The 27,882-nt window shown below is 51.1% G+C and overlaps 3 protein-coding genes across 7 annotated transcripts in view; all 3 read left to right on the top strand.

Moving 5' to 3' along the window:
* HDAC8 (histone deacetylase 8) overlaps positions 1-14,189 on the top strand; it is a 52,617-nt gene extending 38,428 nt beyond the window's left edge. For 2 of the 5 annotated variants that reach the window (XM_062584958.1, XM_062584959.1), the window contains 2 exons: positions 5,701-5,806; positions 13,618-14,189. In XM_062584958.1, coding sequence (XP_062440942.1) covers positions 5,701-5,806; positions 13,618-13,626 — 115 coding nt within the window. In that variant the 3' untranslated portion in view covers positions 13,627-14,189. The other 3 variants (XR_009959611.1, XR_009959612.1, XR_009959613.1) reach the window with 3 other exon arrangements.
* A 4,374-nt stretch (positions 14,190-18,563) lies between these two features.
* CITED1 (Cbp/p300 interacting transactivator with Glu/Asp rich carboxy-terminal domain 1) lies at positions 18,564-19,832 on the top strand. The gene is made up of 2 exons (XM_062585061.1): positions 18,564-18,872; positions 18,973-19,832. The coding sequence occupies exons 1-2, from the start codon at positions 18,564-18,566 to the stop codon at positions 19,468-19,470; spliced, it is 807 nt and encodes a 268-aa protein (XP_062441045.1). The 3' UTR covers positions 19,471-19,832.
* A 1,623-nt stretch (positions 19,833-21,455) lies between these two features.
* On the top strand, positions 21,456-26,792 carry RPS4X (ribosomal protein S4 X-linked). Its single transcript, XM_062584696.1, has 7 exons — positions 21,456-21,515; positions 21,687-21,764; positions 22,431-22,611; positions 23,282-23,379; positions 25,192-25,363; positions 25,845-26,002; positions 26,629-26,792. The coding sequence occupies exons 1-7, from the start codon at positions 21,513-21,515 to the stop codon at positions 26,728-26,730; spliced, it is 792 nt and encodes a 263-aa protein (XP_062440680.1). The 5' UTR covers positions 21,456-21,512; the 3' UTR covers positions 26,731-26,792.
* Positions 26,793-27,882: the final 1,090 nt, after the last annotated feature.

Consider the following 27,882-nt stretch of genomic DNA (forward strand, 5'->3'; position numbering starts at 1 on the left):
CGCACACTGCCATCCTTCTGAGCCCGCAGGGAAGTAACTTCCAGGTCTTCTGTGCCTTCACTTCTTGCAAGGAGACTTGAGCTTGTTGTTAAAGTTAAATCACTCTTTGCAAGTTGCCTAAGGGATGAGCCAGCTTGGGAATTGAGAGCTAAAATAATGTAGGAACTTTTGCACTCTTGTTTCTCCTTACGGCTCTGCATTACCACAAAGCTATCTGGGAGACTGTTCTTTGCTGATCGCAGTTGTAACAGAATTAGATAAAAGGCAGTAAGATGGGTGATGGGAACTGCATGTTTTTGAGGACAGATTTTGGAGGAATGCTTGACATCATCCTTGGGAGCCCTAGCCCATCTTGTTCTGCCATTTACTGAATTTAATATGTACTTTATCTTTTTCTAGCAGATTGGTCTTGCCTCAGACATGATAGAGGGGAGTCAGGAGCTAGGCAGTGCTTTGCCATTGCCTTATTGCAGTGCCTGGACAAGGCACTTTCCAATGTGATATTCCCATCAGCTTTTTTGTCTGTATCAAGTGGATAGTTTAGACCTTATAGACCTTAGGTCTCTGAGGGAAGACTGTGTCTTACCATGTATTTGTTTAACTCCTAGCAAGTGTGGCACTCACTCTGATGGAAGTCCTTCTCTTACCTTCAGTTGCTGCTTGGCTTACTGTATTCAGAACAGACTTTCTTTCCCCCCCTTAGAAGATACTAGCTGAAGATAATGTATTCCTCACCTTACACTTATTGCAAGTTTTATGCTAGTGCTTTGAGGGGCTGCCTGTTTCTTGCTGTTTTGCAATTGAGAATGAGAGGTTATTGTCTTGCATGAACTTTGCAGAGCCTCCAGAGAAAAACTTCCAGAGTAGCTACAGCTGACAGGTTTTGCATGTTTTGGGAGTCCTTCTGAGCTGTACATTTTTTGCCCTCTGTAATCTTTCCCTGAAATAATCCAGGTTGCCTGCATTGTGCTGTAGGGATAAGTTAGCATATATATGGTACACTGGTTAAAGCAGATTTGAAAAAAAAAAAAAAAAAAAAAAAAAAAAAACATCCTGATGGTGGGAAATTGGCTGGGAGTCTAATGGGCATGTCAGATGAAATACTTAGACGGCTATGAGATAACCTGAAGGGAAACAGTATGTACTTTCTGTGTGTGCGTGTATATATACGTGTATGTTTTTACGCGCACAGAGCTGATGTCCATTTGTCAGATTCCCAGGTTTATTTTGCTGCTTCTGGCAAGGAATTGCTAATGATTTAATAGCTTGTCAACACCTATGTGCAGAAACAAAGGTTGGTACTTCCTGATTTCGTATTTTCTTTGCTTTAAATAGGAATTCCTATTCTGATTAACGTGAAACCTGGAAATTGAGCTGTCAGACTGGGCAGCTTTTTGCGTTCGGCACAAAGTTCCTGAATGTGATCAGCTTGAATGCAATCCAGGCACCGCTTTCCTGCTATACAAACCCTGAGCTCTTCTGGCCTTTCAGAGGAAGCTGCTTCAAGTTCATGGCCTGGGACAGAACACTGCTGAAGCACATTGCCGTGAAGTAGCTAGGTTGTTTTGCTCTCGATGTATTTCTTTTTCCTAATCAGCCAGGTTTAGCATGTCCTTTCAGTGATGAGAGGCCAAATTCCATACAGTTATATTCAGCACTTTGCTACTTTCGCAGCATTGGGAAGTTTGAGGATTTTTTCTGAACAAGTCCAGGTCCTGGAAATAAGTCGCTATGAGAGAAAGGCAATATTCAGGGATGGGAAACTTGGAGGGGTTTGGGATGGTTCCTTTTTAATTCATGATTTTGTGGAGAAAGGCTTGGAAACAAAACTACTGTGGTCTTGAGTTCCGGAAAGCATTTGACTGAGCAGTAGTATGATAGTGTTTAAATACCCTTCCAGTATTTGGAAGGACCAACACAGAATTTCTTTGAACGTCCAGTGCTGACAGTGTAGTGGGTTGTATTCCAGTTGTAGCATCCTCCAACTGGTACCACTGATCCATTGGTACTGAAATCAAGGAGAGAATTTAGACTTTTATGTGATATCTATTTTTTTTTTTTTTTTATTTGCTGTTGGCGTAGTTGTCAGATCTGGCAATATTCACAAGAAAGTACCCCTCCCCTTTAAAAACATTATTACTTCTGCCCTTCTTAAAATTTCTTCTCTTTGCCTTTTCTTTTCTGTTTCTCACTCTTTTCCTGGCCTCTACGCCTACTTGTTTCTTTCTTCAACACTTTTTTCCCTGCAGTCCCTCCACATTCCCATCTCTTGAACCGTTGCTCCCACCCTCTTTCGGACCATCAAAACAATCAGCAGTCATGCAACCACACTGGGCATTGCTTCTTTCTCCGGGACACCCTGCTGATGGGAGGGAAGACATTTCCAGTCCCAGGTATGCATCCCCCTAGTTTAAACTTCAGGTCCATCTGGTCTGTTCAGGGCTTTCGAATTGCACATCAGACACTTCTGCTCCTCTGGTCTGCTCTTTCAGAATGTGTAAGTTTTAAAAGGAAGAGGTTGTGAGTTTCCAGGTGAGCTGCTGATTCTGGCAGGAATTTTTAGCTTTCCTTTTCAGTCTTGGCTTTCATTGCTGTTTTTTCGTCTCTGAAAATCAACATTTTTTTCAGCACTGAGAATAATATATTTTCCCCTGTGATAACTAAATGGTTGGGTAAGAAGGACAGACACCTGGTTTTGTCACTGGAGAAGTGTGGGCTTTTCTACTTGTTACATCCTCCTTGTTCTGCCAAATGAAGAATTAAAACGAGTCTTTTTCTGGAGCACTGAAAACCTCCTCTTGAATCCCTTCCAGGACGCAAGGGAGTGGATCCAAGGTTCTTGTACCTCTTTTGCAATAGCTTCAGAAGTACTAAGGCCTAAGCCTTGCTCCTTGAAATGAATGAAAGTTACTAGTTTGGTTTGGAGGATTTTCTACTCTGAGTCCCTATGGCTGATCAAAACAAGTGAAATCCCAGATGCTACTTTTGCTTTTCTCCACTGATGCGTGGCCAAGAGGATTACTTTTGTTGGTGCTCTCTCAGGGACAAGCAGCACCTCCCCTACAACTGTCAGAGGTGGTCTTGTCCTCAGATACCCGCTTGTCCCGTGGGCAGAACTTCTTGCCACCAGGGCATGGGAGCAGAAGTGGGCAGGGGCTCCTGCGTTTGTGTCTGTGCCCTGCAGGCTTGTGTCTCGACCTGATTTTCAGTGCACTTGAGCTTGTGCTTGGTCTGTGACCTAGATGATTGGACATGCATTTTCTTCTGCCATGTGGAGAGTAGTCTCAGGCAGAGAGGCAGGAACATGTTAAACAGCTGCACCTGTTTGCTTCAGAGCATGTGCATCAAACTCCTGGGATAAGTCATTTCAAGATTGCCCAAATTTGCCCTGTTGACCTGCTTTGTGGTGAATGGGGTAAAACCCAGCCAGCTTCTCATGCTCTTCTGCATTACTGTCCCCTTCAACCCATGTTGGGTAGCTCAGCACATGTAGCTGTTCTTCAGGATATTAGTTATTTGATACCAAAATCTTCTCAACTGCAACAAACCACATCAATGTAAAAGCTACGTAGCCCCAGGGACTTTTGTCCTTTAATATAGATCTTGGAAGCCAGTTACCTGAAGCTGTAGTTTTGTTCTATTTAACTTGATGCCACTGAAATCACAGGGAGATGCTAAATGATGCCTTCATCAGAATTAACTATGCCTCAGGTTTGAAGTAAACCAAAAACACAGGCTGCTGTGCCACTGCCTGTGTAACCAGCAACTTGTGCAGCTGAGACCAGTTACTGTTAAATCTAAAGCTTTTGCATTTTTAGCATGCTGTTTCACGAAAGCTGCAGTCAAGATTTTATATGTATTTCCTTTTCTCTTTCAAATAAGACAACTTATGTGGTTTGTAGAGTCTGTGAGCTTTGCCAGCAGAGCCTGTATGCGTTTGGAGTAGCTGTTGCCCGCACACACTACATGAGCAAACTGAAACCAGACTAGTGCTCTAGCTCTCAGTGAGGACTTCCCCAAAAACATAATTACTTCTGCTGTAGCCATTTTCAGTCTTTTTAAGCTGAAAAAATGTTCCGTGTTCTCTGATATCAATATTTCAGCATATATTTTTTCATTTCCCCAAATGATTTATCGACAGAGATGAAGGAAGAAAAATGCGTGACTGTTTTAAGAAAACTGTGGAAATAGTCTACTTGAAAAATATGTCAGTCCCTGGACTGCCTGTGGAGCAGCGTGGAAAAAGGAAAGTTAGTCCGCTAATTAGCTAAGTGTTCGTTCCCATGCAGTATGATACAGCCAGGTAAGCCTCCCATTCAGACTAGCCCTGGGTCCAACTCTGAATTGAATAGTCCCTGTAATTCTTTAATCAGCTAAGAGCAATCAGAATGTAATGCAGCTTCCTGCTGCCTTGCACAGGTCTGAGGGACAGACGGAATCTCATTCTGATAGTGCTGAAAACATAGATGAAATTAATGACTCACTAAAAAGGAAATATTGCACTTTTTTTAATCAGCTGGCTGGGTTTACGTGACCAAGCATTGTGCAAATGAACCTGTGTATCTGTCAAAAATCTGCCTTTTACTCCTTTTTTCAACAGGGTATTGGGTTATCCCACAGAAAAGTCTGGCAGTCATAGGGACAGGCAGCAAGTTTCCTGCCCTGACTTGGCTGCCTTGCCCACTCTGCACAAAGAGCTGATCTACTTCCAGAGCACCTCCTTAGCACTGATTCATGGCCTTGTAAAGCCAGCATGATTTCAGCTTCAAAATACTGGGTTGTAACCTGTAGCATTCAGGAGCCATTTTCATTTTCCTTGGCGGTACTGACGTAGTATGAGAGCCACTTGGAGAGGCTTTTACCTCTGCCAGTGCAGATGTCAGTCTTGTGTTGCTAGATCTGCCACCTTCCAGGTGACCTTTAAAGAAAACCCCGACCCTGTGCATCACTGAATCACCTTGGGGGACTACAATGCCTTGAGTTTTCCTTTCTTTGATAAATTAAATCTAGACTAGCTCTCCAAGGGATGGAATTATGGAGTGGAATATAGAGGATACCCCTTTCCATCTAAGTGTGAGGCAACTTTACAGCTGAATTTTTAACCCTGGCACATCTGCTTCTTTGCTCAGTGCTGCATGCTTGTGAAATAAGACTTCTAGTAATAATTTATAGTATTCTACATGATCATGCAAAGGTGCTGTAGATCTTCTCATCCAGACTTAGCTGCACAATTCCAGCAGTCAGTTGGGAGAGGTACGTTATTAATGTTGAAGTGCCCTGATTTTACATCTTTCAGGTGCTGGAAGATACACCAGCACAGCATTTGGACTATGCAAGTTGGAGTGGGCAACTAAAAGGAAGGATAGGCAGCATTTCAATTTTGTTCGTAAAAAGATCAGATCTGCAGGTAACCGTGTGTTTATTAGGTGTCAGTGGCTTTCCCAGGTAAGGTGGGGGAACAGACACGATATTGCTCATGGCTTCAGCATTAAGCTCTGCTTCCCAAGAACTCGAATTATTAATAGTTGCTGACTGCAAGTAGGCAGAGGTACTGCAGAAGCACGTCTGATGTAGTTGAACTACATGCACCCCTCAGAAGGAGAAAATATGTTTTCCGTTTTTACAAACAGGTACCCATGGGGAGCCATCCTGCAGCATCACCAGCCAGAGATCTTTCTTTTGACTCTCCTCTTTCTGCAGTTTTTCACAGAGTATGGTCCTGATTACGTGTTGGAGATCACACCAAGCTGCAGACCAGATCGCAATGAGCCACAGAGAATTCAAGAAATCCTCAATTCTATCAAAGGTGAGTTGTCCACCCTAAGTTAGCTCTGCTGGTTCAAGGGAAGGCCAATGACTTCCTGATCCTTTCAAAAAGCACTTAAGAGAAGCTCATTGGAGTCTTTCTTGCTGACTGGAAAGCTGAACCCTGTTTGCTTGAACGCTCATACAGTGTCATCTGTCTCCTGCTTAACTTGGGATTCTGAGTGCTGTGGGTCTCTCTTAGCAAAAGGTGCCATTGCCTTTCCTCTATTAGGGCAGTCCATGGGCAGGGAAGGAACATGAGGCCTGCTTATTAACTTCTCAGTGTTTAATAAAAATGTCAGTGGACACAAGTGTGATTACTAAAGTCAGAAGGATACGTACCTCTTTGTAGCAAGGTAGGTTAAGTAAGTGCATCTGTGAATGCACACTACAAGTGTCTGTCAATCTTCATTTCTAACAGAAACAAAACATCTGATTTGGGGAAAAAGCAGGGGACGGATTTACTTATCCTTTTCCTGGTATCTTTATCCAGTTTCTAGGATTCGGTGGTTTTGGGGCTTCTTAAGCCAAGGATAGGTGTCAGGTGCGTGTTGGAGATCCAACAAGGAACCTGACCTCCATTAATTCCTCTATTCATCTTCCAGACTCATTTATACTTTGGGTGCTAACATATAGTGTAGAAGCAAGCGTTGTGGCTGGAGTGTACAGAAGTACTTTCTTTTGTGTAAACCTTGGTGCTGGGTAATTTCACTGGATGTCGTCTTGTTCTTATATAGTGAGAAACAGGAAGTAACTAATTCCTGTTCACTTTCCCAATGCCAATCTGTGATTTCTTAGACCCATCCCGCACTTCCACCACCATCTCTTTTCCAAGCTGAAGAATCTCGGTTTGTTCCATCTCTATAAGCAGCCCATCTTCATCTTGGACTAACTGGGCCCAGCAGCAGTTATTTAAACCCACAGAGCTTGCTGCAGTTCCTAAAGATGCAGGACTACTCTGTGATCCTAACTGAAACAGTTTGGGCCATATCTGTTCCTTTCTTTGCCCAGGGGCATAAGAAAATGCTGCTGTTGATTTCAAAGGCTGTTCAAGTTCTGAAGGGATATTGCTGTTCAGAGATAGTGTAGAAATTAGAAAGATGTCCTATCTCCTTGTAGGAGAAAAAATGGGAGTTTCTGTTTCATTATTTTTTAAGAGCAAAAGTGCCTAGTTTATAATAGCTTTACACAAAGTACCATGAACCTTCTCAGGCCTAGCTGGAAATGTATAAGTGCCATGTGTCACATGGTCAACAAGACTTTTGCATCCACTGACTTTGAGAAAAGAGACAAAGAACAAAGGTGGTAAAAGTCAATTGAAGCTGATTAGATTTTTACAGGGGACCTATTTTCATCATCTCACGCATAGTTTGCAAGAGGTGGTGGAACAGACTGGAACAATGGCAGTATCCAGTGAACACACATTTGTACAGAGCACTGGGGACACATCTGCACCGTGCCTCGAGAAGAGGCTTCAGGGCCTACTGTCTTAGGAGCGCTGAGAGCATTTCATGAGAAAGAGGCCTCTGAAAAGTCAGCTCAGCAGATCACTGTCCTGGGGACAGCTGCTGCTCTAGAAATCCATTGTGTTGGGGAAGAAGAGGAACTAAGAGGCTCACTGTGACACCAGCTTGAGGAGCAGATGATCATCCCCTCTATCCTGTCACTACACAGCCCTCAAGATTAGGAATGCCTTGGAGTTCGGAGATCTCCCAATTTGTGGCTTGTGGTCAGTGCTTTGGTATTAAAACTCCTCGGGGACAGCCCTGAGGAAAGAAGAGGACTTGGAGCTACTTTGGCAGTTCTGTTCATCTCCTCTGCCAGCACCAGCTCATGAAGCCTGTTGAGGAAGGCAGGAGGTTACAGAAAAGATGGCAGGTAAGAAGAAAAAGATATCTGAAAGCCCTCACTCTGCCTGGCCACATCTGGGCGGCTCTTGAGAAAGCAACGGGCAGTGAGTGGACTCAGATCAAATGGACTGTTCTGGCAGGCCTAGACTGTCCTGTATGCCATGCTTTGTACTTTACAGGATGAGTCCTTGGGAATGGACCAGTTTAATAGGAGCCACATGCCCAAACTCTTTTAAGACCTGGGCTCACAGACAGCCTAAATTAAAGCCAGTTTTTATTGAAATCTTCCCAGCATAGGGACTGCTGCCCACAGTGTCTGGTAGTGACTTGGGTTATGTTTCTGTTGGCTTGTCAGGAAGATTTTTTTTTTTTTTTAAGTAAAATGAGGTTTGTAAATAAGTGGCATCACTACAAATAAACAACTGTGATGCAAGATGAATTATTTGCTGAGTATGATTGCATGTATCATCAGACTCAGACATACATGCCCGCACAGGGAATTCCTATAGAGTGGGGCAGCTAGTCACATCCAAACAGAAAAAGCCATGTGTGTGCACCTAGAGCAAGTTTCAGCCTGTTTGTAGGGCAGCTACTGTGCCAATTACCCTGTAAGGAAGAGAGAAATCTCTTAGTGCACTGCCTGGAGCTGAGAGTTAAAGTTTAGGTGCAGAAGGACCTTGAGGCTGCACAGTGCCAAATGAAAAGCAGATGCTTTGAAGGGAAGTGTTCCAGCTGCTTATTGTGCATATTTTTCATTCCTTCTAGTACCACAGCTGTCTGAGTTCAGGAGAGAAGAGAGTTCAGCATATTTAGCTCCTCTGCTGCACCCTGTCTAGCTTTCTGAGAGAACCTCTTCTCTGTTCCCCAGTCTAGTTTTGCCTTCCAGATGCACTTCCCAGTTGCAGATAATAACGTTACCACGGCTTGGTGGTATTCATTTGTCAACTAAGCTGCAGTAACCACGTGCGTGTTCCTCACCTTTTGCAAGCCTGACATAGAACGCTTTACCTTCCTCTACCTCCCTGGTTTAAATCATCGCTTGTTTTCATCAGAAAGTCCAAATTCTGCATGTTAATGCCATAAGCTCACATGCTCCTCCTACATCCAAGTTCAACTGGAGCTTCTCAGTTACACAGTACTTCTGTCCACATCACAGTGAACCCTGCAGAGCAAAAACATCACTGACACATACTGTCAGCTGTAGCACAGGTCTTTTCTCCAAGGCAGTGCTTTGCCCTAGAGCAAAGTTCCCGTCCTTTGATGCACAGAGAGCAGTGGTGCTCTTAATTAGATCAAAGCAAGTCAAAAAGCAGCCATGTCGTCTTGTGTCTTACAGACAGAAAAATAAAAGGCAGAGTGTTAGATTCCATGCTTGCTGAAGTGGGCTTGTAAACAAGGAACACTACCAACCTCACCTGGTTCATGTTCAGCCAGCTGTGCACTGTCCTCTGTGAGGCACTACTGCCTAGGGAAGAATCTCAGATCTTCAGGACTGGTTTGCACTCATCCTTTGGAGGGAGGTGACTTTGATGTGGATCTGCCAAAATGTTTCTTTGGGCCTGTCCAGTCCACCCCATGATCACAGCTGCTCTGCACGGAGAAACTGCACTCCGTTATTTACAGTTCCCCCAATCCTTTTGTTCCCTATAAATGATAATTTTTGCTTCCTCCTAGTATTGTCACAAAAGATTAGTCCTCCCTTCTTACTGTCATCTGCCAAACTGCTACTTGGAGCATGAGATGCTTGTTTATAAATCCTGTTCCCTACCACTTGGCCTGTGGGCTGTTAAGGGAACTGCAGGTCTGGAGCCCTCCCTTCTGGTCTCAGAAAAGCTGCTTATCAGACTGCCTCAGAAGCAGGAAGGTGTAGAGGCTCATGAAGACATGAAGAATATAACTGCCCAGAACCAAGATTCTTGGAGATCATGCCCTCCCTCCTGAATGGCCCTTCTTCAGCATCAGATCTGAGAAGAGGACCAGGGCCTCTGATCATTGGAAACAGGGAAGGGAAGGGAAGCAGGGCCCTTGGGGGTACGCTGTGCTGGATGGTACCTCTCTGTATCCTCAGTGAACGTTTCCAATACAGCTCACAGATGGTTCCCCTGGGAACCAAGTGCATTTCTGAAAATGCTGCAGCAGCACGGCCACTGCACGTGCTTGATTTGATGGGATATGTGTTTTGAAGGAGGATTCGGTGTTTGTAGAAGGAAATGGATTTAGTGGTTGTGGATTTGTAGGAGAGGCAGACATCTGTATTCCCTGCTTGCACCTTTTTAAGGAGCCAAGTGTGTCCTTAGCTGGAGCAAGTGTGTTCTGGGCCCCATCCTGTCTGTCCTATTGGTGAGGGCTTCTCCTGCCTCATCATCATCTGACTGTGTGAGGGTCTGTGGAGGTCCCCTGTGGCTTAAGGCTCCCATGACTAAAGGCTGCCTTCTCTCTCATCAATGCTAAAATCACAGGGATTTTAGCCTGATCTGATCCCTGTTCCTGGTTCTTTTGAAATCCTTTTCAGGAGGACTTTCCCCTCGCGCCCTGTTCTTTTTGTCTATGGGCGAGCTGTGTGTTTCAGAATGGCTCAAAGGGCTGGCTGCAGACCCGGCACTTCACAGACTGTTGTTTTCATAGTCAACATTGGTGTCACAGGTCAAAACACAGTCAGAGGACTGCAGCAAAGCAGGTCAGAGCTGGTTGTGTGTATCGGGGATCTTCCCCCACAAGTGTCAACCCTGTGCTAGATGTGGACAGCCATGGCTGGCACCCAATCTTTAACACCCTCTCCTGTCAACAGAGATCAAGAAAACCTGAAGAGGTTTGACATGCCTTTGGCCTCTGCACAACTCCCATTCAGCCTGACCTCAGAGGAGTCCTCTCTGGAAAAGAAGTTTCTGCCCAGTCTTTTGAAAGCCTGCAGCCCCCGTGCAGGAATGAGCTGTATGCCTGCTGGTTGGCCCAGCGTGGTCGTGGTGCTCAGAGGCTGGCTGGCTGAAACACATGCCGGGCCAAGCAGCAGTGATCCAAAATGCTTGACAAGCTTGACAGGCTCCCCAAAGAATAGAAAATAAAACAGTTCCTTGACACTGCCAAAAGCACACAGTAAGTGGGAGCAGAGGCCTAGCCCCCAAACCATTAAGCTGGGGAAACATGGGGATGTAACAGAGACCAAAGTATCCCACTCCCCAGTCCTTGCTTGTTTTTCTTTACTCTCTCTTTTCATTATAGCTTTTGTTTGAATTATTTAATGAATATAAATCAGCTAGTGAAATCAACAGTGAGGCAAAGGAAGCTTAGCAGAGCCAAACTGTTTGTCTGCTTGGGATGGGGTCTGAGATGCTGAGTCTTGGTCCACGCAAGAGGTTGGCCAAGAGAGGCCCTCATTGGTGTTTGACTAGTCCTGCTTCTTAGGCACCATGTGCCCCAGGCCTTGCCGTGTTTTCCTCCGTGGTGGCTGGGCTGCAGGAAGCCTTCCTAGCAAAGCCAGATCTCTTGGATAATCTGGGGCTGTTGGTCAAGACTGAAAGGCTTCCCAGCTGGTGTTGCACAAGGGTAAAACAGAGCAGGAGGCTGTGGGTGGTAGAATTGGGGATTCTCTCTGTCGTGCCACCTGATGAAAGCAAAATGTACAACTGTGGCACAGTTGTGGCACATTTTGCATTTTGCTCCTCACAGTGAGGAGAACAGAGAAACCCCTTTCCTCACTGCGCAGCCACTGGGAAGAGGCTCTAGAGGATGCTGTTGCCCTACCATGCTGCTGGTTGTGTTTCAGTCAGCAGGTGCCTGGGCTGCTGTCGAGGCAGGCAAGACAGCTCTCCTCTGTCCCCAAGCTCTCTTCCTCAGCTCCCTTGCCTGCAAAAATGGCCTTGCCACTGCGCAGCTGCACTGCACTGCTGTTAATTCTCAGCATCACTTTGCTGCCTGCTTGGCTGCGCTGGGCTTTCCATCCCAAGCTGCTCCAGCAGTCACCACCCCACCTGCTGTGCAGAGCAGTTAATATGAGTGCGGTGCATTCAGTCCCATGGCCTGCAGTAAAAGGCTTTATGATCTGCTTGGGATGTGAAACAGCATGTCTAAAGGGAAATTGTTAATTGTGAGGCAGTCAGGGGGGAGACAGGGACTGCCAGCCCAAGCCTGCAGGCTCTCTTTAGCGAGCTTAGCTATTACATAGTTGAAGGTAACTGAGTGTCGACTGCCAGATGCTTTGCCCGGGTCCTTCAAAGTCCTAGCTACTCTTTCTTGTTTCGAGCTTAAAGAGAAGCCCTGGGCTGCAGTTGGCAGAAACATGTATAATGTCCCTGGGGCCAGCTCGCACTGCACTGGTGTCTTTGTGTTGTCCCTTGGGGCAGAGCCAGAGATGCTTTGCTCTCCTCAGCTTTGCTCTCCCTGCTGTCTCTGCCACTCTCCGGGTGAGAAGAGGGGACAGGGGTATCTCATGCTACGTGAAAGTCACTGTTAAATGTGAGCCAGGCAGTACTAGCAGGCTGTGGACTGCAGCAGTCATGCGGCCTGGTGCTTCCTAGAGGGGAGACACTGTCCACCCCTCAGCAGGATTCTCTGCATCAGGTGTGCTGGAGGAAACAAGGCTTAAAAGACAAAAAAAAAAAAAAAAAAAAAAAAAAAAAAAAAAAAAATTTTTCCTAGATGTTGTCAGGAGTTGGGACTGTCCTCGAGCCCTGCTGGCAGCAGTGAGCCTGAAAGCTTCTGGAGCCCAGGACTGGTAGCTGTCTGAGCCTTGCAGCTTTGTGTGGTGCCTGTTCCTGTCTGTCTCTGCCTGTCTGTCTCTGTCTGTCCCATCAACCTGCACAGGAGGAGCCAGAGGCAGGAACACAGGGCTTTGCAGCGATTTTTCATTCTAGGTGCATGTTGTGATGTGTCAGTGTTAGAGTAAGAAGAGGTGGATTGGGAGATGCCATGGCTCTGGGTACCCAGGAACTTTTGTTCTCAACCACAGGCCAGACCCAGGGAGGACACGTCTGCCCTGCTGATAGGCAGCTCTGTTGTGTCCGGCAGAGGAGGAAGGGCAGAGCTGTCCAGATGGTCTGCAGAACATCAGAAACCTTGGAGAGAAGGGTTAGACCTTTGGGCTCAACTTGCTCTTGTGTGCAAAGGTGCTCTCCTGGGAGGAGAGAGAGATGTGCTGCTCTCATTGAGAGCATCTCTGTGCAGTTCTGGGCAGGGTGTCTGAGCACTGCCAGCTCTGTGTGTCCCCTCAGATCCATGCCTTCCAGCACCAACCTTAGTGATTTAGAGTTGATGCGATCTGCCACTGTTTGGCTTTTTGGTTGCAAGGCTCGGATCCGTCCCTTGGGTGCCTCCAAGTTGAAGGTCTTTCCCTATCCTTCACAGTGGGGTGATATTCCCAGGGAGGATTGATAGGATATGCATGGGCATAACTCACTTATCCTCCATGTCATGCTGCAGCATCATTTCTAAGCTGGAAGAGTTGGATCTAGTTTGTACAGTGCTGGCAGCATATCTGTCCCAGGGGAGGTGGACAGGGCAGCAGGAAATGAGTGTTCCCATCCGCTACTGACCAAAAACTTCCAATCCAGTAACTAGTCTACAGGAAAAACTCTTAATGGAAATAGTGGCAGAGTCTCCCTTTGGCAGATCCCCAAATATAATTTGAAAGAGGGTGAAAGCCTCTGTGAAGGGAACAAGATGTTGGCTGGCCAGCCGGGTCTGTGTGGAGGTCGGGTTTCCTGTATTGCTTCCCAATTTCTCAGGCCTGCTGGCGGAGAGGGAGGAGGCAGAGTCCCCCTCGCAGAGGTAGCAGCGTTCAGCACTGCAGGAATACGCACCCTCCTGGGGTACGCACAAGGAGGGAGAGGGGGAGTTGCTAGGAGAGAAAACCCACTGCAGAGGCCTGTATAGCCAGCGAAAACTTCACCTGCCCAGGTTGAGCTAACCCATCATGGTTAAAGTTAGTCTCAGTGGAAACATCTTTTCTGCCTTCTTTTGCCTGCAGGGAATCTGAAGCATGTCGTTTAGCAGCAAAGGAAAGGTCAAGCGTCTACAGGAGTGTTTCCCTTGTCGAAGACAGCGTGTTTATGTGAGCAGGCTGGTGGAGAGTGTGGCTGCAGGGGAAGTTCGACAGAAATTCCTTTCGATTTGTTGGTTGATTGATTTGTTTCTCTTTAAAAAAGAAAAGTTGTCGAGCATCACGGACACCATGGCCCTCCCTGGGCAGGAGCACGTGGGCCTTGTGGCTCCAGCCTTCCCGTGCCAACAGAGCCTCACTTGCTCCCTTCTCTTTCCTTTTTTAACAACACAGAGTTTATTCTCTCGGCTGATTTTAATGGTTTTTAAGAGAGGGGCTGCAAACCCCTCCACAACTGGGCACCAGCACCAGCTTTTACCATGTTGCCTTCCTGGCAGGACCATGGCCTTCATGTGCAGCCTCTGAGACGCCCACCCAGGCAGAGGTGCTGAAGGCCAGCCAGGACCCAGGACACTGGCTGTGCCTGTTACCTGCAGAAAATCACAGCCATTGGGTTTTATACAGTTGGGCGTTTTTATAAATAAAGTACTTGAAATACCGCTACCCTTTCTTTTCTTCTCGTGTCCACCCTGTCTCTGGGGAGCCAGTGCTCTCTTGTACAGCACCTACCATGGGGCATTCTGTCAAGGTCCCACAGTCTCTCCGGAAATGAGAAGATGCGAGGTCAACCCAAAGAGGGGAGCCCTTTCTACTGTGTCCTTCCCCACAGCCCATTAAGGCCAGGATCTAGCTCCCCTCCTCCCCCAGCCTGGTCCAGCTTGTCTCATAGCCTCACACCAGTTGCAGGCCTCTCGTGGAGCTGTACCTATGGGGTATTAGATAAAAGCTTGCTCCTGCTTCCCCTTCTCCACTGGACAGTTACTTTGTGATCACCAAGAGCTGGAGTAGGGGTCCCCCAGTAACATCTGTCCTTGCAGCAGCCCCTGGTTGCATATAAGCCCCCAGTGCTGAAGCCACTTGGGAACCAGGCTCATCTTGGGGTGATGGCAACACTCCACACCCCCATGGCTGAGGTTGCTGTGATGAGCCCAGCAAGGTACCCCTGGCTGCAGACCCTCAAATCGGGAGAGCTGCCTTTGGATTTGTGACTGTCCCTTCCAGCTCCACCAGTGTAAGGCAGCACAGACCACCATTCATGGTGACAGGTGGGCTCCCAAAATCCTATGCAGAGGGGCCAGGCCTGAAGGATGTTGTCTAGGGTGTCAGGGAAAGAGATGCAGAGCAGCTTGGCAGTTGGTGTCCTGGGAGATCTCACATGTGACAGAGGCTTAGGGGAAGCATTTGACCCTCTGGATGCCCCGGTCCCCCCTTGATGGCTGTTACTCAGAGCCTCCATGCAGGGGGCAAGTAGGCTGGCACTGGGGCAGATTCCTCCTGGTACCTGGCCCGGCACCCTGCCAATGGGGCAGGCCAGGAACTATAGCCTCTGCTGGCCTTGTCCCCTCGTTCACCTGGTCCGCAGGGCTTTTATTTGTATCCTTTCTTTTTAAAGATGTCTAGCTGATGTGGGAAAGCAAATTTCCTGTTGCTTTAATTAGATTGTACTGGAATAAATAGCAAGACGAGGGGACTCCCAGCCTGGCCTGGCTTTGTTTTGATCTCTTGTTTTTCGTTTCTGAGGCAAACAACAGGAAATCCAGCATAGATGGAGTTCAGCTGCATGTGTCCCTGCAGACTGACTGGTGACCCTCGGCCTCTTTCTGCCTCCCTGCAAGATGCTGACTCTGGGGCCGAGCTGGCTTCTCGGTGCTGGAGGTGGCCCATCACTCCTCTGGGAGCTTTGGTCCTTTAACAGAGAAAAATTGGATCTGGCTTAAAGCGGGGCCCTTGCTTGGCCATTTTCCCCCTTGTGGTTTGGCAGATTTTACTCAGAGCCTGGCAGTAGCTGCAGGAAGCCCCTGTGCATAGGACCGTGTAGGCACATCAGTGCAGTGATGGAGGGCTGGGCCACGCCGAGGTCTTCTTGCTGGGAGACAGGCCCTGGCAAGGCCTAGATGTGACCGCCCGGGGTGGCTGGATTTCTGCGGGGCTGCAGGGTGGAGAGACTCTGGCTGTGTCCTGCGCTCTCATCACAGAGCTCATCACACCCCGTTCCTTCCTGGGTGGGACAAATAGGGCCCAAGCTTAGGCACCAGCCTTGCAGGTCTGCAGTTGTGGCACAGCAGGGGGTGGGTGAAGGAGCTCCGTGGGCTGTCCCTCCTCTGCCCCATGCTCAGAGATCACAGCTGCTCTGACACCTCCTGCTTTTCAGCCTGGCACTAGGCATGGTGGTGTTTGGCACCTGTGATTTCAGGTAGGGGAGGCTCTGACCCACACCGACCCTGCAGGTCTTGCCCAAAACCTTCCCACAGACAAACCAAGGGAAGCAACTGTGCTATCTGCCGGAGTCCACTGGCAATCCAGGAGGACAACTCAGGGAGGGTGAGCTGCCTCTCCCTCTGCTCTCCGCCCCCAAACTCAGAAGCTCAGCCAGGCCTAGCTTTCCCTGCCTGCAGTAGTGCTGAAGGGGAGACTGGGCACTCAGGACATGGGATCATGTGCACAGGTCGGTGGCAGGAGGCTCAGATAGCCATCAGCGCAGCTCACCTGGCCAAAGCATCTCCACACCCAGAGCTGTCAGCTGTCTGTCAGTCCCATGAGTCATTTAGACAAGAAGAAAGTGGCACATGAAAGAGCAGGTAAGGTGTCCTGCCACCCCTCCTGCACTCGTCTCTGAACCCTGTGTGCTCTGCTCTGCGGTCTTGCACAAAATAACTCTGAGAGCTGTGGGAGCTGCTTTGGGACCTCCAACCCCAGGAAAGAGACTGGTGGAGGTGAGCTCTTGGTGGGAGCAGCCAGCCTGCTGCAGTATGTGCTCAGCTTCTGGGAAGCGGGCAGGTTGGTCCTGAAAGACTGCAGAAACGCATTCCCCTTTCCCAAGGATGCCCTGAGCCACATCCAGAGGGTTGTGATCAGTGGCACAGAGTCTAGTTGGAGGCCTGTGGCTAGTGGAGTCTCCCAGGGCTCAATATTGGGTCCCATCCTGTTCAGCTTCTTTATCAGTAACCTGGATGAGGGGACAGAGTGCCTCCTCCACAAGTTTGCAGATGATACCAAGCTGGGAGGAGTGGCTGACACACCTGAGGGCTGTGCTGCCATTCAGAGAGACCTGGACAGGCTGGAGAGCTGGAAGGAGAGGAACCTCACGAGGTTCAACCAGGGCAAGTGCAGAGTCCTGCACCTAGGGAAAAATAACCCTAGGCACCAGTACAAACTGGGGGCTGACCTGCTGGAAAGCAGCTCTGCAGAGAAGGACCTGGGAGTGCTGGTGGATGACAAGTTGACCATAAGCCAGCAATGTGCCCTTGTGGCCAGGAATGCCAGTGGTCTCCTGGGGTGCATTGGGAAGAGCATTGCCAGCAGGTGGAGGGAGGTGATCCTGCCCCTCTACTCAGCCCTGGGGAGGCCTCATCTTGAGTACTGTGTCCAGTTCCGGGCTCCCCAGTACAAGAGAGACATGAAGCTACTGGGGAAAGTCCAGCGCACGGCTACGAAGGTGATCAGAGGGCTGGAGCATCTGCCCTATGAGGAACAGCTGCGAGAGCTGGGCCTCTTCAGCCTGGGGAAGAGAAGACTGAGGGGGGATCTTATCAATGTGTACAAGCAACTGAAGGGAGGGTGTCAAGGGGATGGGGACAAACTCTTTTCAGTTGTCCCATGTGACAGGGCAAGAGGCAATGGGCAGAAACTGAACCACGGGAAGTTCTGCCTGAACATGAGGAGGAATTTCTTCCCTGTGAGAGTGACAGAGCACTGGCACAGGTTGCCCAGAGAGGTTGTGGAGTCTCCTTCTCTGGAGATCTTCAAGGCCCGCCTGGATGCAACCCTGTCTAAGATGCTCTAGGTGACCCTGCTGAGTGGGGAGGTTGGACTAGATGATCTCCAGAGGTCCCTTCCAACCTTACTGATTCTATGATTCTATGATTCAGAGCATGGCAGGAGCAGTGTAGTCCGCAGCCAGGAATGCCCATGTCCACTGGCCAGAGCCAGATGGGAAGTACATGTTAGGGACAGCAGGAGCAGAGCTGAACCTGGCCACTATCTTGCTATCTCCATAGCCATTTTCCATGGGAAAATCCTGCTCCCCATCCCCAGCCAGACCACACTCTCAGTTTCCTCTTGCCATCCCTGTACCAGCGCACAGCTGGGTATCAGTGCTGCAAACTGGCCATAGGGATGAGATGCTCATGCCCCACAGTCCCAGGCAGCCCACACACTCCTGCAGGAAGCCCCATGTGCTTTTTGCTCTGGTCCAGCCTCCCCTTTCCCAGCTCCTCCTTGGAAAAAAAAAGGGCCAAGACTTAAATGTACCAAAAACTGGAAAAACAAACAAAGAGGAAACCCCCTAGCATCAAACAGATAGGACTTTAAATAGCATTAGGTGAGGGATCGCAGAGAGAGCTGCACTCAGAGGGCTGGATGGAGCCATGTGTAGAGATACGGTACCCAAATATGACAGGGTCACCTGCCTGGAGGCAGCTGGAGAAGGCGACTCATCTGCTATTTGTGTCCAGGTCCCTGGGTGCTGAGGGGCGTTCAGGCTCAGCTTGGTGCGAAGTGAGAGAAGCGCAGAGTGAGACCCACTGGGGAGTGGGTACCCCAGTTCTCTCCACTGACCTCCCCAGTCCGATGTCCCCCCTCCAGCTGGCTGGTCAAGGCCCATGTCACCCTCCCCAGCCCTGGTACCAACTTCCCCCTCCCCCTTCTGCCCCCAGCCTGCATGGGGAGAGCATTGGGGGGGGGGGCTCAGCCCAGGGCAGGGAGGAAACACTGGGGTTCCCAGATGGGTAGAGGGCTCAAGGAGGGACCCAGGCTGGACTAAGGGTACAGGGGGGCTGCGAGGCAGGCAGGGGACAAAGGGTATCGCAGTCTGGATGGCGGGGACATGTGGGGATGCTAAGGCAGGGCAAGGAGGACAAGGAGGGCCTCAGCCCGGCCGGGGGCCGCTCGGGGGCCGGAGGAGACAGGCGCTGCCGGCGCCGCCCCAGGGGCCGTCCTGTCCCGTCCCGTCCGTGGCAGCCCTCCCCGCGCCGTCCCGTGCCGTCCCGTCCGTCGGCCCCGCTCCGCTTCGCGTTTCCCCGCGGCCCCGCCGCGCCGCGGCCGCTATAAAGCCGGGCGGCAGCGGCGGCGGCGGCAGCGGCGGCGGCAGAGGAGCAGAGCGGAGCGGCCCCGCCGCTGCCCAGGTAAGCGCGGCCGCGGCAGCGGGGCACGGGGGGCTGCTGGCGCCCCGCATGGGCTGTGCAGGCTGCCGGGCCCCGCTGAGCCCTGCCGTGTCCCCCGCAGGCCCCGGAGATGAGCTCCCTGCTGGCTATGAAGGACCACAAGGTTGTGACCATCCTGCATTACCCCGGCGTGGGCATGAACGGCAGCAAGGCCAGCGGCGGGCCGCGCTTGGCTGGCGTGGCGGCGGTGCCAGCCTCGGCCGCCCCGGCACCTGTGAAGGCGTCCTCCTTCACCCTGCAGACGGGCCCCCATCTCCTGGCCAGCATGCACCTCCAGAAACTCAACAGCCAGTACCACACCATGGCGGGGCCAGGGCCCCCAGCTGAGCCCAGCTCGCGGCCCGCCTGGGGCTTCGGGGCTCAGCCCCTGGGTCCGGGGGCTCTGGCACCCTCAGCTGGCACCCACGGCCCTGGCATCATTGACTCAGACCCTGTGGACGAGGAAGTTCTTATGTCTTTGGTGGTGGAGCTGGGCCTCGACAGGGCCAACGAGCTGCCAGAGCTGTGGCTCGGGCAGAATGAGTTTGACTTCACTGCGGACTTCCCAGCTGGCTACTGAGGTCGGGAGGCGCCTGGACTGGGAACGCCAGGGCTGGTTGCCATGGGAGTGCTCAGCTTGCTGGCCGCCCAACCCCTGCAGTGGCCGGGTCCCTGCAGGCAGCTTTGTGCTGCTGAGATGTACTGGGTGTGCTAATGTGCCCAGCTGCTGGGGCTGCCCTGCCTGCGGGCAGGGACAAGGGATGGGGCCAGAGGCAGGAAGGGAGCCCTGTGCATGCACAGAGTCAGACTGGTGCAAGAGGAGCTTGGGAAGGGGCTGCCCTCAGGGCTGGATGATGGTTTGAGCAGTGGAGGGGCTGGTTTGCTGTGGCCAGACTGGTGGAGGTCTCAAGCAGCTGTTTAATAAAATCCTAAAGGACTTGTCCTGCCTGGCAGTGCTCTCTCCCTGCTGTGCTCAGCACCGGGTGTTGGGGGGTGGCAGGTCCCTGTCCTGTTCTCTGCAAGGGGGGTGTGTGTGTGCTGGAGCCCCATCCTCCTCCCTGCCAGGGAGGTTCTGGGGGGTGGCAGGCCTTTGGGAGCAAGCAAGGAGTGGGAGGAGAGCTGGCAGGCACAGCCTGTGCCTTCTTCCCACCTGTTTCCCACCCTGGGCTCTTACGGGCCAGGCTGTGGCTAGTTTGGGAAAGTTCCCAAACTGTACCCATGCTTGCTGTACCCATCCCGCCACCCTGCACTGCCTGCAAGGAGGAGGCAGCTTCCCCATCTTGTCCTGCTGCATCCCTGCATGAGGAAGATGCTGTGGGGCCCCACCAAGGTCTTGCAGCCAGGAACATCACGCTCTGGGGCTGCAGCCTCCTGTCACAGGGTGCCTGGCTCCAACCTGCTCCACAGAGGAGCTGCTCTGCTTAGTTCTCTTCCTGGGAACGAGGGTACCACTACAGTGCTGCTGCCTGTACCAAGAGCCCCATTGCACTGAGCAGGGGGATGCTGGCCTCCCCAGGGAGATCCGATGGGCTGTGGGGGACCGCTGGCTTTGCAACCTGCTTCCCAGAGCTGATGCTCAGGCCCTGAGTGAGGTTTGAGTCGGGTTTGAGGAGTCAAGTGAGGCCAACGGGATCTCAGCTCCATCCTGTGGCTGTAGCTGAAACACCCGGACAGATGCCGATGCTGCAGGCGAGGAAGCCTCCCTGTCTAACGGCGGGCAGCAGCGGGGAGGGCAGAGGTCCTGCACAGTGCCGTGGCTCCGACAGTTCTGGCGCAGATGAGACCACGCCGCTCAGCGTGAGCCCTCAGGGCAGCATCCTGCTGAGCGAGCCCCATGCGGCTACCGGGCTCACCAGGCTGAGACTGGTGAGACGGCTGAAGGGCTTTAGGATAAGCCAAAGTCTCCAAGTCCTTTGGCACCTCCATCGGGGTGATGTCTGACCCCCCCGATACCCCATTCCCAAATGACAGGCACCACAGAGGTTGAAAGCGAGGTGGAGGATGGGGGCTGCCCCCCAGCCACGGAGCGGCAGGAGGGATCAAGTCTGCACGCTGTGGACGTGGAGAGCCCCTTGCCCTGCCCGACCGTGTCCCCACGTCCCCCTTGTCCACCCAGGGGTGGGGGGAGTGGTGGATGCGGGCTCCCAGCTGCAGCTGTTGGTGTGGTCACAGGCACCGGTCTGTGGCACGTCCCAGGTGGGACAGGCTCCCTGCCCGGCCGTCCGGCCCTGGGAACTGCCCCGAGCTGGGGGCAGCACCACGCCACGGCGGGGCCCCCAGCCGAGCCCGGCTCGCGGCCCGCCTGGGCCTTCGGGGCTCAGCCCCTGGCCCCGGGGACTCCGGCACCCTCGGTTGGCACCCGCGGCCCTGCCGTCGTGGTCGAGGAGGTTCTCATGTGTTTGGTGCTGGAGCTGCGCCGCGGCAGGGCCAGGGCGCTGCCGCGGGGCCCGGCGCTGCCGGGGCGGGGGGGGGAGCGGCGCTGCGGGCGGCGCTGCAGGCCGCCGGCCGGCAGGGGGCGCCGCCCGCCCGCCCGCGCTTGGCCCCGGGCGGCCGCCGTCGTGGCGCGCGCGGATATCCGCGGCGCGCCGGAAGCGGCGGCCCTTTCGCCGAGGGAGCGCAGCCATGGTGAGGGCGCCGCGCCGCCGCTCCCGCGCCGCCATCCGCCGCCATCCGCCGGGCGCCGCGGCTGCGCCTCGCGGCAGGCAGCGGGAGGGCAGGAGCCCGCTGGCGGGGGGGGGCGGGGGCCGGGGCGGGGGGCCGGGGCCGCTGCGGTCCGTAACGTGTGCCCTCCTCTAGGCCCGCGGCCCCAAGAAGCACCTGAAGCGCGTGGCGGCGCCGAAGCACTGGATGCTGGACAAGCTGACGGGCGTTTTCGTAAGTGCGGGGGGCGCCGGGGGGCTGCGGTGGAGCAGCGCCGCTGGGAGCGGGCGGGCAGCCGCCACGCTGAGGCGGACTCGAAGGCAGCCCCCGGCGGCCTGAGGAGGGAGCGGGGGGGTGCGCGCTGCTGAGCCCTGCTGCATCCCCCGCTCCCCGTGCTGCTTGTTTTTCCTTTCCTGTTGCTTTTCCGTGTGGGTTTCTGCAGAGGAGCTTCTTGCTAGGTGAGCGGAGAGAAGCCCCATCTGAAGCATTCGCTGGGAAGGGCGGATGGTATTTGTCTTTCTGAAGTTCTGCTCAGTTGTCTTGTAGCTCTGCACTGCTTTGTCCTGCACGACTTTACAGCCCCAAAGGATGGGTGGGCCCTGCTTTGCCTGAGGGATCCCATGTGTTTGCTCGAATGTGCATTTAGGGTGGTGGTAGTGAACTGAGGTAGTTTGGCGGTGAAATGGGGAAGAGGTTATTTGCCATCAGATACTCTGTGAGTAGCTTTTTTGTTTCCCCTTTCTCATAAGGAGTAAAGCAGTCATGTAGCAAGGCCTGAGCTCTCTGTAGCAGTCATCTGATGTCCTGAGAGGTGTTGGAGTGTTTCTGTTTCCTTGAAAAGCAACAGTTGATAGCTGCTGGTGTATTTGAGCAACCAGAATAAGATTTTTTTGTTTTCAGGCACCCCGTCCGTCCACAGGCCCTCACAAGCTGAGGGAGTGCCTCCCGCTCATCATCTTCCTAAGGAACAGACTGAAGTATGCCTTGACAGGAGATGAAGTCAAGAAGATCTGCATGCAGAGGTTCATCAAGATAGATGGCAAAGTTCGCACAGACATCACCTATCCTGCTGGCTTTATGGGTTAGTGAGGAGGGTTGGGGCAGATACTAAATTTGGTGAGCAGTTGTGGAAGATCCATGCTGGAGCAGCTACACTCCTGAAGGGATTGCGACCTGTGGAGGAAACAATGCTGAGTTTTTGTCCCCAACTCAGCATTTTTATTTGTTTTCATATTTAGAAGCTCTTCCCACAGAGACATGTGGAAGGCATCTGCTCTGCAAAAGAAGTACTGATGTATTCTCTGTTGTGTGACTGCCACAACCTCTCCTTAGGAGACTATTAACGGTTTTACTTCCAGTTCTCTGACTGGATCACCAGTGGGGAGAGTGCTTCTACAAATACATCCTAGTTTTAGAACTTTTTAAACAAATTGCATGAAGCTACTGCTCCAGATTCTTGTGGCATGACAGGTAACTTGGCTGTTAGCTTCTCTCTCTTGACCTGTTTATTGCTGTGTTTTTCCTTTACTGTAGTAGGTTGGTAAACTACAGGTATCTCAGAGGGCTGTTCTTGTACACTGTGGGGAATATTTTGCGAGGCTGGCAAGATGTGGAGGAAAGATGCTTTCTAAGCTCAGCTGAGAAGCAAGTGCATAAGCAGTTAAAATTTCAGTTATAATTGCGTTCTGCTATGAATATCAAGTGTATGTATGAATACTTAAGTGTTAACTTATTTCTGTCTCTGAAATCAGATGTCATCAGCATTGAGAAGACAGGCGAGCATTTCCGCTTGGTGTATGATACCAAGGGCCGTTTTGCTGTTCACCGCATCACAGCTGAAGAGGCCAAGGTGAGGGGCTTGATCTTGGTGTAAGCATGGACCAAGCTGGGTTTTGCTGGGGCAGTGTCTTATGTCTGGTATCTCCTGAATAGGATCTGTTTTCTTTCTTCCTGAGAGCTCAGTCTGACATCTTTTAGGAGATTGAATACATCTCTTTTCTCGGTGAGGGTATGGAGTCTTCAAGGGGAGGAGGTCTGTAGGTGATGTGAGGGCAGCTTACAGCTTTCTGTGTAGGGGTGTTTGGTTTTTGAGTGACTGCTGTGGTATGGGTTGGAGTCTCTCTACAGGTAGCTTTCAGTAAGCCCTTTTTAGGTTGATGGGCTTTACTGTGGTTTAACAAACCTTAATGTAGAGCAGCACAAGCTAACTGATCAGCAGCTGTACAAATCTTGTTGCTGCTGCAGTGCCCATGGTGCAAAAGCCAGACCCTCATAACTGAAGCTTTGCCTTGTGAGCCCCGGGAGGGTCTGGTGATAGTGGAAGTGCTGTCCTGGCTCTGCCTCCAGCTGCACAGTGGGGGCCTTTCTTTATCACACCTTCGCGTATGTTGCTGCTTTAGTATCCTTGCAAGCAAAGGATTAGATCTTGCATTGGACAAAAGCATTTGAATCCTAGGACCACTTTGATACAACAGAAGCAAAGCTCCTGCTTGTGAGCAGCTGGAAGTGGAGTATCCAGCATAAAAGGCTCCATAGGCATCAGCTGCTCAGAGACAGAAATAAGGTAATTCTGGAAACAAGCTTGTCCCCAGACTGGAGCTGGTTTCCAGAGGCAGTTGCTTGATGCCTGGAGTCTTGTTGATCAAGCAGTAACAACAAGTGTTGTGCAGTTAGCTTTCTGGTTGAAGCTCTGAGGGGCTGTGTGCACACACAGACTTTGTCCCCTTTATGGTCATTCAGCGGCAGAAAGGGCCTCAAGTTGAACAGGTTGAAGCAGTATTAGTTGTGAGGGCTTTGGTTTGGCAGTGTTTTTCAAAGCTTGCTTGTGAACTTCTGGACTGGCTTTGGTATGGAGAACTGTTCTTGAACTCTTCTAGAACAGACACAGGAAGGTATTTACAAAACTGCCTGCTAGCCCTTTGCGTCTACAAGTGACTTCTTTGTACCTCAGCCCAGGTGTATTGCTGTTTCTAAGCCTTTCTGGTTCGTGTGACCCAGATGGAAGGCTGTGCAGACACACAGTGATGCTGAGGAATGAGCTGTCTGATGGGTTGCTGTGCTCTCTCTGGCTGTGCTGGAGGTGGCTCTGGCATGTGTTTGTGGCCCTGCGATTTGTTCTTTTCTCTTTCTTTTCTCTGGCTACTGATCAGTGTTGCAGCATGAGTTCTAGTGTGGATATGAAGAAGTTCAGGTTAAAGGCTGCAGGGAAAGCAGACTGCCTTTGAGAAGGGGTACAGATTCTTGTAGACCCTCTGGAAAGGCAGCCTCTGCCTCCCCTGCGTGACCAGCAGGGCTTTCAAGGCAAAATGAGGAAACTCTACTTTTGCGTATGCTTTTGTAGGAAAATATATCCAGGATCTGAAGAGAGACCTGAGCAGGAGGCATCAGAAGGTTTAGCATTTGTTTGCAATATCAGATTGTGTGCTGGTACTGGTACGAGTTCCTGGGTACCTATGGAAAGCTGTTCCCAAAACACAGCTGTGAGTTGCTACTGGTCTTCTCTGGGATTCCCAAATCCTCAAATCTGTCTGAATGTTTTGCTTGGGGACTGAGGCCTGCAGTGACTGGTGGGCCCTTTGAAGAAGGGGCATGTGTGCAAGAATGCCCTGGGCTGTGGTACAGCGCTCTGCCTCAGCTGAGTGCAGTTGGCTTTTGTTTGCAGTACAAGTTGTGCAAGGTGAGGAAGATCTTTGTGGGCACCAAAGGAATCCCTCATCTGGTCACTCATGATGCTCGCACCATCCGCTATCCAGACCCCCTCATCAAGGTGAATGATACTATCCAGATTGACCTGGAGACAGGCAAAATCACAGACTTCATCAAGTTTGACACAGGTAGGTCTCATCTCTGTCTGTAAGATACTCTGTTTTCCAGAGGTGTTACTGGTGGGAGAGCAGTGTAGATGTTAACTACAGCTCCTGGGCATCTTCTCTTTGAAACGGAGATGGGGATGGTGGCAGCCTTCTGAATGGCTTTGTTTTTGTGAGGCGTCTCCAGCTATAACTGCACTTTGGATTCCTGTTGGAATGATGATCTGTCAAGCTACTTGCCCAGTAGTAAAAAAGGCCTTTCCTTGGTGCTGATGCAAGTGACCAAGTGATAGGAATGGTTTTTTTTATAAGCCTTGGGGCTTCTTTGGGGTGTGCCAAAGTTCCTACAGGATGCAGACATTAAAAGTTGGGCCCACGTATTCTTGCGGTGCTGCTCTCCCCACACTGTTCTTCTGCGGCCACGCTCCTGAAGGACCCACGTGGAAGTGGTTCATCTCGGCACCTTGTGCAAACTCCTGTCTCACCAGCCTTTTCTATGCCTTAGGTAACCTGTGCATGGTGACTGGTGGTGCCAACTTGGGCCGTATTGGTGTGATCACCAACAGAGAGAGACATCCTGGCTCATTTGATGTGGTTCATGTGAAGGACGCCAATGGCAATAGCTTTGCCACCAGGCTCTCAAACATCTTTGTTATTGGCAAAGTAAGTGTGCACAAACAAAAGGAGGATTGGTCCCCTCCTCTTGTTGGGGGGCTGCTGGCTGAAGATGGGAGTTGTTCCTGTCTTCTGCAGGCAAATGCCTTTTCACCCTTGATGCCTGTGGAGTGAAGCTCCAGTTGTGGCATCAGTCCTGGCTCTGTTGCTCTGTGGTTCTATCTTCTACAGGCTGCTGGATCTGGGAAGGGGAAGTTGCTGTAAATTTAGAAGAGGTAGTAATATTTTCAAGAAAAAGCTACGTGGGTTTTTAGAGCATATTAAAGTTTGGAAGTGTGCCTTTCAGGTACAGTCTTGGCAATGACTTGGACCGAGAGCCCTGAGAAACCTTTTCCTAAGACTTTTTCTGTAGTTTCCCTTTGTGGCCTCTCTTGTTCAGGCTCTGAAAGGGCTATTTCGGTTTTAGCTAAATTGTCTTCCTCAGAGATGTAAATAAAGCAACAGTAGGTGTTTACATGGCAGCTCCTCAGTAGGCTTCTGTTGGACAAATGATGTGGCTATTTCTGGCCAGGCTCCAGGAGGATCAGAATTTTGCTCCCTTTTCTCCCTAGGAGGTCAGGCTGGTTCTTCTCAGCATTTCTTGGTGTGACGTGTTATCTTCTTCCTTGCTTCAGGGCAACAAGCCATGGATCTCCCTGCCCCGTGGAAAGGGGATACGCCTGACCATTGCGGAAGAGAGAGACAAGAGACTGGCAGCCAAACAGAGCAGTGGGTAACTCCAGCTTAGGCAGAGCAGCAGATCTTTCAGTTTGTCAATTAAACTGTTTACCAAACTGAAGTTTGTAGCTGTTGTCCTTCCTCTGCACTGAGTCTTGTTCAGTCTAGGTCTGAGAGCTGACTATGCTGCTGGCCTCCAGGGACAGACCCTTTCCCTCCTGTTGAGTTCTGGAGGCTTGTGATCCATCAGTTACAGTCCCAAACATGGATGCTGCCTGGAAAGACATGTTGGCAGTGCTATGATTTTCTGCAGAAAGTCTGTGCCTTCCAGAAAAAAAAGATTTATTTGGGAATGACTGTCTGCTTCTGTATGAGTCCTGGGCCCCAGTGGGGAAAAAATACCAGGAGGTGTAACCCACCCTGCTCAGGTGGTGGCAGAAACCCTATTTGCCCTGCTGCTGCATTGCTGCCTCTGCCTGTGGGCAGAACCAAGGGGCTAAAGCTATGGAAGGGTCTTAGACCTCATATGGCAGGCAGCAGAAGAGGGGAACAAAGGGGAGTGTCACATATTGTGAGCCCAAAGGGACAAAGCACTTGATGCATTTTTGTCCATTGTTGCTGGGGATAGGGGGAGTCCTTCTTACTGTGGGCTGTCAAGAACATTGAACTAGACTGATCCTGAGCTTTGCTGGGGGATTTCTTAGCTTGCAGCTTACCTGGAGAGATGGAAATCCAGAAGTGCTGGGAGGAATCCTGTGAGAAGTGAGGAGCAAGGTGGAGTGCAGACTTGCAGGCCTGGATGCCTGAAAGCAGAATTTGGCCCTGAAGGGGACTAGGACTGTGATCTCCAAGATGTTCTTCCTCAGGCCTGCAGGCAGTGAGGCATTGGCCCTGGTAAAGGAAGATCAAGGTGAGAAGCATTGCAACTGGAGGTTGCAGGTGGGATGAGATCAGGTGGGATGCAGGTGAAGATGCATGGGGAGCTGGCTAATGTCACTGCAAGGTCGCTTAAGTGTGATCTCTGAAAGGTCCTGATGATCCAAGGAGGTTTTTCAGGACTGGGGAGAGACAAATGTCACAGACATCTTCCAGAAGGGCAAGAAGGAAGATGGAGGAACTAGATACTGCTCAGTCTGACATCACTTCCTGAGAAGGTGATGGAGCAAATCCTCCTGGAAGCTGTCTCCAGAGAAATGGTGGCCAAGAACAGG

This window comes from Rhea pennata, chromosome 11 (genome assembly GCF_028389875.1).
Source record: "Rhea pennata isolate bPtePen1 chromosome 11, bPtePen1.pri, whole genome shotgun sequence".
Lineage (NCBI taxonomy): Eukaryota > Metazoa > Chordata > Aves > Rheiformes > Rheidae > Rhea > Rhea pennata.